Source organism: Acomys russatus, chromosome 14 (assembly GCF_903995435.1).
Source record: "Acomys russatus chromosome 14, mAcoRus1.1, whole genome shotgun sequence".
NCBI lineage: Eukaryota > Metazoa > Chordata > Mammalia > Rodentia > Muridae > Acomys > Acomys russatus.
In genome coordinates this window covers 36,420,805-36,433,541 of record NC_067150.1, presented here as the reverse complement: position 1 = coordinate 36,433,541, position 12,737 = coordinate 36,420,805, and the positions used below count along the sequence as shown (strand labels likewise).

The window sequence follows — 12,737 nt, the reverse complement described above, 5'->3', positions numbered from 1 at the left end:
CTTGGGGGACGCGAGGGAATGGTACTCCTGTCTGACGGGTGAGGGCTGCTGCTGTGGAGTCTCGTGGAGCCCTCTCTGGCCTAAAACCTGCATTGGAGGCATACATACAAAGCACAGAGGGCACTCCCCTTCCCTGGACAGTCCTTGCACTCTTACTAGCTTTTATGACCATAGTTACTGTTGCAGGCTTGTGAACTTTATCTGCCTAATGCGTATTTGATGGTGGTTTCTTAAAAAGATGCACCGGTTCTATTGTAGGACTCCTAGAGCTGACAGGGAGCAGCAGGATGCAGCTCAAGTGGAGCAGCCGTCACAGAAGGAATGTGAGCAGCCTACAGGGTGAGCTGCAAATGGCACCTCTCTATGTCCGTCACATGTAAAACAGGCTTCCTCTGATTTGCATTGGATTTTGTTCTGGTATGGCTGTCTTTAATTCCAGAGCTGGGGGAGGCTGAGGCAGGCTGACCTCTATGAGTTTGAGGCCAGCAAAGGCCATATACTAATTCATTGCACCTCCCCTGACCCCACCCAAAATACAGACAGGCTTGTAAAACAAAAATGAGGTAGAAATTTTTCTTCTATCTTTTTATTTCATTTATTTATTTATTTATTCATTTGGTTTTTTTGTGTAGCCTTGGCTGTCCTGGACTTGCTTTGTAGACCAGGCTGGCCTCGAACTCAAAGCAATCCACCTGCCTCTGTCTCCTGAGTGCTGGGATTAAAGGTGTGCACCACCATGGCCTGCTGTCTTTTTAAATTTATTTGCTATTTGTATATGTAAATGCACTTGTGTAGCATACATGTAGCAGTCAGAGGGCAATTTTGTTCTATCATTTTCTCCTTCTGCCCTTATGTAGGCTCCAAAGATAAAATGTAGGTGGCTGGGCTGGCGCAGCAAGTCATCTTACTCTCTGACCCATCTTGCTGGCCCACCTTACCCACCACCCTTCTTTCCCTTTTCTAAGCTAGAATTATTTAAATAATTTCTATTGGTTCCTATTTGTCCTGCTCATCATTTTCCCATTTGTTCCTAGAAATGACTTTGGTAATGGTTTGTTGGTTTTTGTTATTCTTTGTTTTATTTTTAATTTGTTTATTTTTATTTTATGTGCCTTGGTATCTTGCCTGCATGTATGTCTGTGGGAGGGTATCAGATCTGTCCCCTATAACAGGAGTTATAGACAGTTGTGAGCTGTCATGTGGGTGCTGGGAATTGAACCCTGGTCCTCTGGAAGAGCAGCCAGTGCTATTGACTGCTGAGCCATCTCTCCAGCCCCATAGTTTGGTTTTATTCTGCATGTATTTCTGTGTGTGTGTACTCTGGTGTAAATATGTACAGTTGTATTAAATTGATACTGCTATACTTACTGTTTTTTCACTTACTTGGTTTTATATGCCTCCTCCTGGGCAGACAGGTGTCCATGTTGTGTTCCAGAGGTTTCTTTGCTGTTGTATGAATGTAGCAATTTACTTAACTAGTTACCAGCATGCATATTAGTTGCACTTGGGCTGTTTTAGGAGTTATTAAACTTAAAAAAGTGAGAATAGAAACTAGCTCATGCAGTTTACCTGTATGTTAGCTAAGCCAGTTACCTTGGTTAAACTCTGCAGCACTGTCGCGACACGGGGCTTGTATTTTTCCTGCTATAAGATCATGAGAATTTGAGAAGTGCAGTCCACAGTCTCAAGATCAGATACTTACTGCCAATATTGGGGAAGAAATCTCATAAAGCATGGTTCTTGGGCTGGAAAGATGGCAAAGTAGTTACGGGTGCTTTCTGTTCTAACAAAGCATCCGTGCCTCCATTCAGTGTGTATCCAGCTTTTGTGGGCATCCATGCATTCACAGCTTACGCACACACTAAAAGTCTTAAAAATTGGATGACCTGGGCTTGAGAGATGGCTCAGAGGTTAAGAGCACTGGCTGCTGTTTTAATTCCCAGCAACCATATGATGGCTCACAACCATCTATAATGAGATCTGGTGTCCTTTTCTGGCCTGCAGGTGTACATGCAAACAATATTATGTAAATAATAAATAACTAAGTCTTTTTTAAAAATTGGATGACCTAAGCTTGATTCCTGGATCTCACTATGGAAGGGGCTGCTCAACAGGCGTATACACTCCCACAGTAATAAACTATCTCAAAGCACTTTATGTTCATTTTCTTTCTTTCTTTCTTTCTTTTTTTTTTAAATTTATTTACATTAGTGTTCTACCTCTCTGTATGTCTGTGTGAGGGTGTCAGAGTCCCTACAACTGGAACTAACGACACTTGTGAGCTGCCACATAGGTGTTGGGATGTAAACCTGGGTCCTTTGGAAAAGCAGCCATACTTTTAACCACTGAGCCATCTCTTTAGCCCCTGTTCATTTTCTTAGTTGTTGATTTAAACAGCTGACAGGATATGTGGCAGCTGGTGAACAATTGTTTTTGTCTTTTGAGTTGGCCTTGCCTCTCACATTTGGTTTTATTTTCATTCAGCCCAGTGGCCGCTCTTCCAGAGATTAAGGCAACACAGACTCCAGCCGATGAGCAAGAGAATGGAGGTATGTGGGCGATGACTAGGTCATAGTAGAGAGTGCTAAAGGTCTGTTTGAAAAGCATGCGTGCTACTTGGCCATAGTGGCGCACACTGCAGCCCCAGCACGTGGAAAGCTGACACAGAAGAATAAGCTCAAGGTGAGACTGAGCCACATCGCGGCCTTGAGGGCAGCCTGCGCTACAGCAAATCGTCTGGGTTATCTTCTGATAGTGTAGATGGGAGAGAAGCAAACCGAAGCCCAAGAAGTTAAGCAGCGATGTAAAGTTGTAGCGTAAAACTTGGCCCCTTTCTCAGCTGTCTTCATTTGTGCTGTCTGTCATTACCTGTCAGGGTTGGATCCTCTTTTTGCTATTACTAACTTTTTTTTTTTTTTTAAGATTTATTTATTTATTATGTATACAGTATTCTGGCCAAATGTATACCTGCACACCACAAGAGGGCACCAGATCTCATTATAGATGGTTGTGAGCCACCATGTAGTTGCTGGGAATTGAACTCAGGACCTTTGGAAGAACAGACAGTGCTCTTAACCTCTGAGCCATCTCTCCAGCCCCTGCTAAACTAACTTTAAGGACGGTGACATGTTACGTAGCTGGTGATAACCTTTAGTTGTCTCTTGAGTTCTTTCTCATCTGAATGGCAACTTACAGGTAAATTCCCTTGGAGAACCTGGAGCAATCTCTCTTAGGCAGTGGGATTTGATTCTAAAACCACATGCATCTCACAGCTCCTTCTATCTGGCCTAGTGCAATCTGCCACTTCACAGTCAGCGTAAAGTCTACTTCGCTCAGGAGGCAGAAGGAGGAAGGTTGTCTTGAGTTTGAGGCCAACCTGGGCTACATAGTCCAGGTTAAGCCTGGACTTCAGAGTGAGCTCTTATCTTAGAAAAGCAAATAGATTGAGTAAATAAATAATCATAAAAAGTGACTTCTCAGAAAAGGGGGCTTAGGTTTGAGATCTGGGCTGGTTGGCGAGGTTCTCAATCCTGAAGCTTGACTACAGGCAGCCATGGTAGCTTGATTGAGTCTCCAGAACCAGATAGGTTTAAATCCCATGTTTATGTAAGCTGTGTGACCTTGGCTTTTCCTTGGCCTGCTTCAGTTTTCGCATCTTTGTTCATGTAGTCATTCATTGCTGCATTCCTGCTTTGAGGTCCCACTGTGCTGTTGTAGTTGACCTAGAACTTGAGCTTTGACCGTCGTCCTTCATCAGCCTCAGCACCACAGTAGGCTTACAGGCGGGAATCAGCACAACCTCGCTCAGTTTGCACCTGAGCCGAGCTGGGCTTGGGGTAGCAGCAACACTGGAGAAGGGAAGACAGGCAGCATGGTCTGCATGGCGGGTTCCAGGCCAGGCAGGGCTACACAGTGAGACCTTATCTCAAGGGGGGCCGTCAGTAATAACAGCCATCTCAGTGGAGTTGTAAGGCTCACATATGATAATCTGGGTGACGGCCCTAGAAGAGTATCTGAGACATAATCAGTGATTCCCATTGAGTAAAGGGGATTTTTGTTTGACTTGGTCTTGACCCTGTTGAGAGCAGTTATGTATGGGAGAAAAAAATCACGTTAGTTCACCAGAAACTCTGCTACAAAAAATGTAAATAAACTACACTCACCACCACCACCACCACCACCACCGTTTTAGTACTCAGTAGCTGTGACCCAGGACAAGATCTCTGAGCCTTCATCGTGTCCTCAGAAATGGAGGTGAAGCATGCAGAGCAAGTGGCTCTCAACCTTCCTAATGCTGCAGCCTCTGCAGTTCTCATGTTGTGACAATCCCCCTACCATAACATGATTTTCGTTGCTACTTTATAACTGTCATTTTGCTACCGTTGTAACTTGTAATGCAAATATCTGTGTTTTCTGATGGTCTTAGGTGACTCCTAAGAAAGGGTTGTTTGAACACTGATTTAGAGCTTTCTGTGCATAGCACTTGATGCACATTGGCTTCAGCGAATTCTTTGGCCCTTGTTTTTCATCGTAGAACCTAAAACAGCGGAAGAAGAGGAGAGCAGTTTCAGCTCTCCACTGATGCTTTGGCTCCAGCAAGAACAAAAGAGGAAGGAAAGCATTGCTGAGAAGAAGCCCAAGAAAGGACTTGTTTTTGAAATTTCAAGTGACGATGGCTTTCAGATCTGTGCAGAAAGTATTGAAGGTGAGTGGACTTGTTAGGTTAATGGCTTCCCTCAGGCCTCCTGCCGCAGCCACTGCTCTGTTCGGGAGAAGCTTGCCTTCTTGAAGAAGCAGCTGCCATTGTTGAGAAGCGCTAAGAGCTATAGGTTGTATGGCACGCTTAGCAGAGCTGCCCTCTCCAGTTTGCACACCTGCCACCTCCCGCGCACCTGCCACCTCCCGCGCACCTGCCACCTCCCGCGCACCTGCCACCTCCCGCGCACCTATGCCACCATCTCTTCCCTGTGGGCTGGAGCTCACTCATGCTCTCTGTACTTACTCCCTGCCTCAAGCAAAGGGTTATTTGAACCCAGGAATTTGATCAAGACCAGCCTAGACAACGCAGCAAGACTGTCTAAATAAAGAATTTGAAAGTATGAGTGCTAAACTGGGGGTGGTGGTGCACTCCTTTAATCCAGCACTCGTGAGGCAGAGGCAGGTGAATCTGTGAGTTGGAGACCAGCCTGGTGTACAAAGCAAGTGCAGGACAACAAGGGCTACACAGAGAAACCCTGTCTCCAGCAAAACAAAACAGACAAAAAAAAACAAAGCATGAGTCCTAAAAGTACAATGATAAGCATGTATGAAAATGCAGTAAGTCTGGTGTGAGCCGAGCATAGGAGAGAAGGCGGCGTGACCCAGCACTCCGGATGCGCAGCCAAGATCCACACACTCAGGGCCAGTTTCAGCAACCTGGTGAGTTCTAGACTAGCCTGGGCTAAAGTGTGAAACCTTGTCTCTGTTAAAAATAAAAGAAGGGCACTAGAGAGATGGCTCAGCTGATAAGAACACTGTCTGCTCTTCCGGGGTCCTAAATTCAATCCCCAGCAACCACATGGTGGTTCACAACCACTGGAATACGATGCCCTCGTGGGTGTATATGCAGGTGTATATGCAGATGGAGCACTCATACATAAAATAAATAAATAAAATTTTTTTTTTTTTTTTTTTTTTTTTTTTTCCTAAATAGAGCTGGGCATGGTGGTGCTTGCCTGTAATCCCAGTACTCTGGAGGCAGAGGCAGGTAGATCACTGTGAGTTGAGGTCAGCCTGGTCTGCAAACTGAGTCAGGACAGCCAGGGCTACACAGAGAAACCCTGTCTTAAAAAAAAAAACAATAAATAAATAAAAGAAAAGGGGATCATAATGAGCCCTGTTCTTCTGTAATTAACAGGGTCTCACTATATAGCCTTCACTGGCGTGGAGCTCACTGAGTAGACCAGACTGAGCTCAAACTCACAGAGAACCATTGGCTTCTGCCTCTGGAGAGATGAGATTAAAGGCAGACAGCCCCACACTCATCCCGGCTTAACCTTTAAAAACATGTAATTTTAAGGTAAGGTATGGTGCTGCATCAAGCCATGTAAATACTCTAGGGATTCAGAAAGCACAGTGGCCCTGCCGTTGTGGCCTGTGGTAAAGAGGCGGCCTGCTGTACAGGGTGTCTGGCTGCCTCTCACTTGTTGGATTGACTCCACACCAGTGACCATGCACACTGATGGCAATGACACGTGGCACCACAAGTTCTCTCCCGCCTCCAGTTTCCTTGTTTCCTTTTCAGATGCGTGGAAGTCACTGACAGATAAAGTCCAGGAAGCCCGATCAAATGCGCGCCTGAAGCAGCTCTCGTTCGCAGGTAATGGCTGGTGCTGTCATTTTGCTACGGCCTCCAAATAGTCTGGCAACTTATTAGTGTAAGTCACAGCGTCTAAAAAAATAAAAACTTTAAATAAGACATAATTTGCAGCTTTAGTATATACTTTATACATCATCCAGTTTGCCCATTTAACATACAACTAATCCCCATTCCTAACCCTGCCACCTACGGATTTCCTTGTTTGGATATTTCATATATGTGAAAATGTGAAATCCTAATCTGTGACTGTCTTCTTTCACTGTGTGTGTTTTCAAGGTTCCTGGGTTTTTTTTGTTTGTTTGTTGTTTTTTTGAGACAGGGTTTCTCTGTATAGCCTTGGCTGTCCTGGACTCACTTTGTACACCAGGCTGGCCTTGAACTCACAGTAATCAGCCTGCCTCTGCCTCCCAAGCACTGGGAGTAAAGGTGTGCGTCACCACCGCCCGGCCCAAGGTTCCTTTCTGCACTGGGGTGTGTGGCCCAGTGGTTATGCTTGCATCCCGTCTCTAGCACTACTGTGGCAGGGTTTCATTTCTAAGTGTGCCACAACATAAACTTGGTGTGTATTGGAATCGTATATGATCCTAGTACAAACACAATCCTAAAATGGAAATCTTATCCACAATAAACACATTTATTCTGTCTGTATCTAATAATAATGCCAGATTTTTTTAAAAACAGTATTAAGGATTAAACCTAGGATGTCACAATACTAGGCAAGTACTCTACGCAGCCATAATCAGAGACCCTGAGAAGTAATGTTGTAGTTGAGATGTCATGTACGTAATAAAAATGTATAGATGAGCTGTTTCTTTTCTTTAAAAATACTTTTCAGGGGCCAGGCGTGGTGGCACACACCTTTAATCTCAGCACTAGGTAGGCAGAGGCAGGTGGAACGTTGTGAGTTCGAGGTTAGCCTGGTCAATGAAGTGAATCCAGGACAGCCAGGGCTACAGAGAAACCCTCTCTCAAAAAAACAAAACAACAAAACAAACCCAAAACTTTTCAGTACCATCCATGCCAACAAACTTATAAACATGTTTTCATAAAATAAAGAGAAAATTTGAATGCTTATACCATCAAGACTGAGGAAAACAAAGCCACTGTGAAGCGTATCACTCCACATTACCTATAAAATGCCAGCACACTAGCTGTGTAACCCGGGTGTCTGACACACACTAATCCGCTCTCTTTTAAATAAAGTTTGAGTAACAGAGTACTTGGCTCTGGTTCAGTCTTACCAAGAAAGGCTGGTGATTCCTACATTGGGTGGCCATTGTGAGCAGGAAATGAAAAGGCACGTGGCCCTTGTATTCATGCAGCGCACAGAAGTCAGGCCAGAGTTTGGTGTGAGCAGCTTACAGTAAGCACTCATCCCTATTGATGGATGTATCTGGTGTGTTTGCAGTAGCATTCTAATGCTAATTTCTAAATATCGGATGTCCCTGCCTTGTGGGTAGCCTCTGGCTGTTACTCTGATGCTGTGCAGCTTACTCCAGGTGCCTTTCCTGCAGGTGTGAGTGGCTTGAGGATGCTGGGCATTCTCCACGACGCAGTTGTGTTCCTGATTGAGCAGCTGTCTGGTGCCAAGCACTGTCGGAATTATAAATTCCGTTTCCACAAACCGGAAGAGGCCAATGAACCTCCGTTGAACCCTCATGGCTCAGCCAGGGCTGAGGTCCACCTGAGGCAAGTTCCATTCTGCTTTGTGAGAATTTTGGGGTCCTGACTTGGTTATTGAATGACAGTTCTTATCCCACTTGCCTTCTGAGATCTTCAGTAATGGCACCACCTTTATTCCTTTATTAGAGTGTCTCTCTAAAAGCAAACTTTAATCTTTTGGCTCCAGGAAGTCAGCGTTTGACATGTTTAACTTCCTGGCTTCTAAACATCGACAGCCTCCTGAATACAGCCCTAATGACGAGGAAGAGGAAGAGGTCCAGCTGAAGTCAGCTCGGTGAGTCATGGCCAGTCACCGGACACCTCACACTCCTTCAGCTCCTGCGTGTAATGCACGCTAGACTGCCCTTCCAGTGGGCTGTGGAGTGGGACAGTCGATAATAGTCGGAAATTTGTTAGTAGTCTTGGAGCTCTCTCAGCTGTGCATGTGCCGCTCGCCCACAATCCCAGTCCTCGGAGTAGATGCAGGAGGATCTCAAGTTTGAGATCATCCCCAGCTATATCTGATCTTAAGTTGGAAGTCAGCCTGGGCTACAGGAGAGCCGGTCTCAAAATAAAAATGAAAAAACAAAAGAAGGTTCCTTTTTTCACCCCAGTGCCTCAGGGTACTATCTGATGGAGTGGCGACTCTGTGACATTTGGAAGACTGAGGCATAGTTTGCCCTGTAGCAGCAAAGGTGATGGGGAGCAAAAGGAATGTGAAATAGAAGAAATTTAAATAATTCTAAGATGCATGTTTTCTTTAGCAGTAAGCTATTCCTGTGATACCATTGTCCTAAATTAATAGGGAGTTAATCAGCATGGGCACGTGCCTGTGGTCCCAGCACCCTGGAGGCTGAGGTAGGAGTGTTACTTCAAGTTTGAGGCTAGCCTGGGCCACAGAGACCTCATCTCAAGAAAGCTCAAGATGATTCAGATGTGCTGACTTGTAGGGTAGGGACCGGGAAAGTCTGAGGTAGTCTTAGCTGTATCCGAGCAACTGTACTCACTCTACAGGAGACCTCAGTTTGCCGCTCAACACTGAGTTCATAACAGCATTCTTCTCCTTAGGAGGGCAACAAGCATGGATCTCCCAATGCCCATGCGCTTCCGGCACCTAAAGAAGACATCGAAGGAGGCAGTTGGTGTCTACAGGTAGGGCTGCGGTTGCAGAATTTCAGAAGACTGATATTTCCCTACAAGGTGGACCAACTACTAGAGTGACATCTCTCCTACAGTCACTGGGGTTTTAGTGGGTGTATTGACTCTGACATGTCATGCCCCTGCAGCTCTTGGTGCCAAACAGAACTTAACGTTTAAACTACTGCTGCGAATGGCTGCAGCATGGAGACTTACCAGTACAGTTAACAAATGAGGTAGGGCCAGATCTCCCTCTCCGAGGTGTCGGTCTCTACTGGGAAACCAGCAGACTTTGTTCACCTGTTTACACAATTAATTCATTGGAAAGTTTGGAGAGATGGCTTCACCGTTAAGAGCACTAGCTGTTCTTGCGAAGGACCTAGGTTTGGTTCCTAGCACCCACATGGTGGCTCACAACCGTCTGTAACCACAGTTCCAGGGAACCCAGTGCTCTCTCCTGACCTCCACGGGCAGCATACATGTATGTATGTGGCACACATACATGTCTGTGCATGTATATGCAGGCAAAACACTCATACACATGAAAATAAATAAATCTAAAAAAGGTTTCAAATGTTTAAAAGGAAATGTGTGTCTGTTCTGGTCTAGGTCTCCCATCCACGGTCGGGGTCTTTTCTGTAAGAGAAACATCGATGCCGGTGAGATGGTGATCGAGTATGCCGGCAATGTCATCCGCTCCATCCAGACTGACAAGCGAGAGAAGTACTACGACAGCAAGGTGAGTGCCGAGGCTCACGCCCTAGCTTCTCTCCTGCCGTAGAAAGGGGCCGTCAGCTCTTAGCATGCTTCTTGAATCCAAAAGAAATAATAACATGCTTTCACTTCAGAGGTGAGTGGCTGCTGCTGCTGCTGTTGTTTTGGGGCATGGGTTCAGTCCACAAAAACCTTATGAAACACATTGTGCATCTCCGTACTTTGTGATGGGCCCTATAAGTATTCTGAGCTCCTAAGGATTAGTAAATAAGGTGGTCTTTGTGATTGCGGAGGTCTGTAGATCCCAGGGTCTACTGTGACATTAACAGTCTCCCTCTACTCTAGCACATGTAATCTAGGCACTGCCCCTCAAAGCATGTTAAAAAAAATAGGTACCCAGAGAAATTTGTAAGTTTGGCTCCTTTGAGGCATGGAAAATGTTCTTAAACCAGAGCGTTGATAAGTTCAACCAAGTACGGTGATGCCATGCCTGTCATCCCAGTACTTGAGCTAGCCTGGGAAGCCTCAGATTCAAGGCCAGCCTGGTCTACATAAGGAAGTCCTGTCTCAAAACTAAGATGGTTCAGTGGGTAAAGGCACCTGCTGCCAACCCTGATTACCTGAAGTATGTCCCCAGCACTCAAGTGGTGAGGAGGGACCTGATTCCTGAACGTTATCCTCTGATCTCCACCCATGTCCCATAGCTCGTAAAAGAAAGAGTAAGCTCAGGTCTGGGAATGTGGCGCAATAGTAGAGCGTTTGCCTATATAGCATGTGTAAGACTTTAGATCTGATTCAATAAATTAATATGTAAATAAAATGATTCCCTTTTTTTCCCTTACACATGTAGGGCATCGGTTGCTACATGTTCCGAATTGATGACTCGGAGGTAGTGGATGCCACCATGCATGGAAACGCTGCACGCTTCATCAATCACTCTTGTGAGCCCAACTGCTACTCCCGGGTCATCAATATTGATGGGCAGAAGCACATTGTCATCTTCGCCATGCGTAAGATCTACCGGGGGGAGGAGCTCACCTATGACTACAAGTTCCCTATTGAGGATGCCAGCAACAAGCTCCCCTGCAACTGTGGCGCCAAGAAATGCCGGAAGTTCCTGAACTGAAGCTGCTCGTCTTCCCATGATGGAGTACCAGGACCCAGGGCACCCAGAGCCATGCTGAGGGACATCCAGCAGCCAGGAGCCCCAGGATTGAGCAGGCAGTTGAGGGTCTTCTTGCTAAGCACCCTAGTGCCCCACATGTACATCATGTGATCATAGTCTTGGAGAGAGGGGTCTCAGGGAAAAGATCAACTGTTGGCTTTCTCCTGGGGTCTCTCTGGTTGTTGTAAAACGTGGGAAATGGGTTCCTGGGAGATTTGTCTGGAAGGAACATGTAGAGGGTAACTTACAGTGGAGATGGGGTCTGAGCGTATCCTCAGCAGTTTGTCATCCTCACCATAACCCTCTCCCGCGCCCTAGAAGAGACGGGTCAGACAAGACCCCAGATACAGGGCTGGTAGGATACCTAGTAGTTTGCCAGTGAGGCCTGGCCTGTGGCCATCTGTTGAACAAACAGATGGCCTGGTGGTTTTCCCTACTATCTGCCCATTTAAGAGTTCACTTTGGTTGGGAGACGGGTTTCCTAGCACCTCTGGTGTCAAAAGGCTGTCTTGGGGCTGTGCCAATTAATTACCAAACATTGAGCCTGTGGCTGTAAGTGGGAGTGTTACCCTGTGAGCCTTACCACAGCCAGTGACCTTTCTTGACGATAGGAGCGGCTCCCTCTCCATCCCTTCTCTTTACTCCCTTCTCCCCTCCTCCATCTTTCATCTGCTGCTTTCCCATTCTTTTTTCTGGGTAGCAGGGCACGCCTCCCTACTCAAGGACACTGCCTGTTGGGTATAGGAAGTGCCTACAGAAAGTCCCTGAGCCTGTAACCACTCCAGGTGGGGAAGTGGACAGGAGCCATTGGCTATAACCAGACAGAATTGGGAGATCTTGTAAAGCTCCATTGAGAGTTTTAAAGAGATATGTGTAGCAAGATTTCTTTTAAACCAAGAGAGGCTAAAGATTACTTAAATAGTCGGAGTACAATAACCAGGACAGCCCCAGCCCCTTCCGAGGACATGCCTACTTTTCCCTTTCTTCGACATAGGAAGATGAGTTTCTAAATGGTCAGTGTCCAGCTGCAAGAACACTAATCAGATTTCAAGGCCCCAGACTTGGGGGACTAGAGCATGTGTGCTGAGTGCCCTCTGCCGCCTGTGTGCAGCCTGTGGCTGAGCAGATCTAATGACACTACTGCCCTGATTGCTCCTTAGGATATGGACAAACAGCAACAAATGTTTCTCTCTTCCCCCAGGATAGTGTCTTGAACCTGTTAAATTAAGTCATTGGATTTTACTCTGTTCTGTTTACAGTTTACTATTTAAGGTTTTATAGATGTAAATATATTTTGTATATTTTTCTATGCGAAGCACTTCATAGGGAGAAGCACTTATGACAAGGCTATTTTTTAAACCGTGGTATTATCCTAATTTAAAAGATCGGTTTTTAATGATTTTTTTATTTTCATAGGATGAAGTTAGAGAAATTATTCATCTGTCCACACAAAGCCTGGTTTTTCCTGCCCAGCTTCCCCCTGGAAGGTGTACTTTCTGTTGTTTCATGTGTAGCTCGTTCGTGCCCATTAACACAATGTTCCCCGTGTCTGCTCTTTACTGTAATGGAGAAGGAAGGTCACCCGCTCCATTAGGCCACTGCCCTCATTGGCCAAGGAATGAGGTTTCAGTACCTTGGCACACCAGTTTTTCTTCCTCTTTGCTGCACTGCCCCTCCTCTCGCCTCTGGATCAGCTCCAGA

General features: G+C 45.8%; 1 protein-coding gene across 1 annotated transcript in view; it reads left to right on the top strand.

Moving 5' to 3' along the window:
• Kmt2a (lysine methyltransferase 2A) overlaps window positions 1-11,668 on the top strand; it is an 81,730-nt gene extending 70,062 nt beyond the window's left edge. The window contains exons 29-37 of the mRNA XM_051156320.1: window positions 259-339; window positions 2,485-2,549; window positions 4,535-4,705; window positions 6,284-6,358; window positions 7,873-8,047; window positions 8,208-8,315; window positions 9,089-9,172; window positions 9,767-9,896; window positions 10,722-11,668. Of these exons, the coding sequence (XP_051012277.1) occupies window positions 259-339; window positions 2,485-2,549; window positions 4,535-4,705; window positions 6,284-6,358; window positions 7,873-8,047; window positions 8,208-8,315; window positions 9,089-9,172; window positions 9,767-9,896; window positions 10,722-10,997 (1,165 nt within the window). The 3' untranslated portion in view covers window positions 10,998-11,668. The remainder of the gene's footprint in view (window positions 1-258; window positions 340-2,484; window positions 2,550-4,534; window positions 4,706-6,283; window positions 6,359-7,872; window positions 8,048-8,207; window positions 8,316-9,088; window positions 9,173-9,766; window positions 9,897-10,721) is intronic.
• The last annotated feature ends 1,069 nt before the right edge of the window (window positions 11,669-12,737 follow it).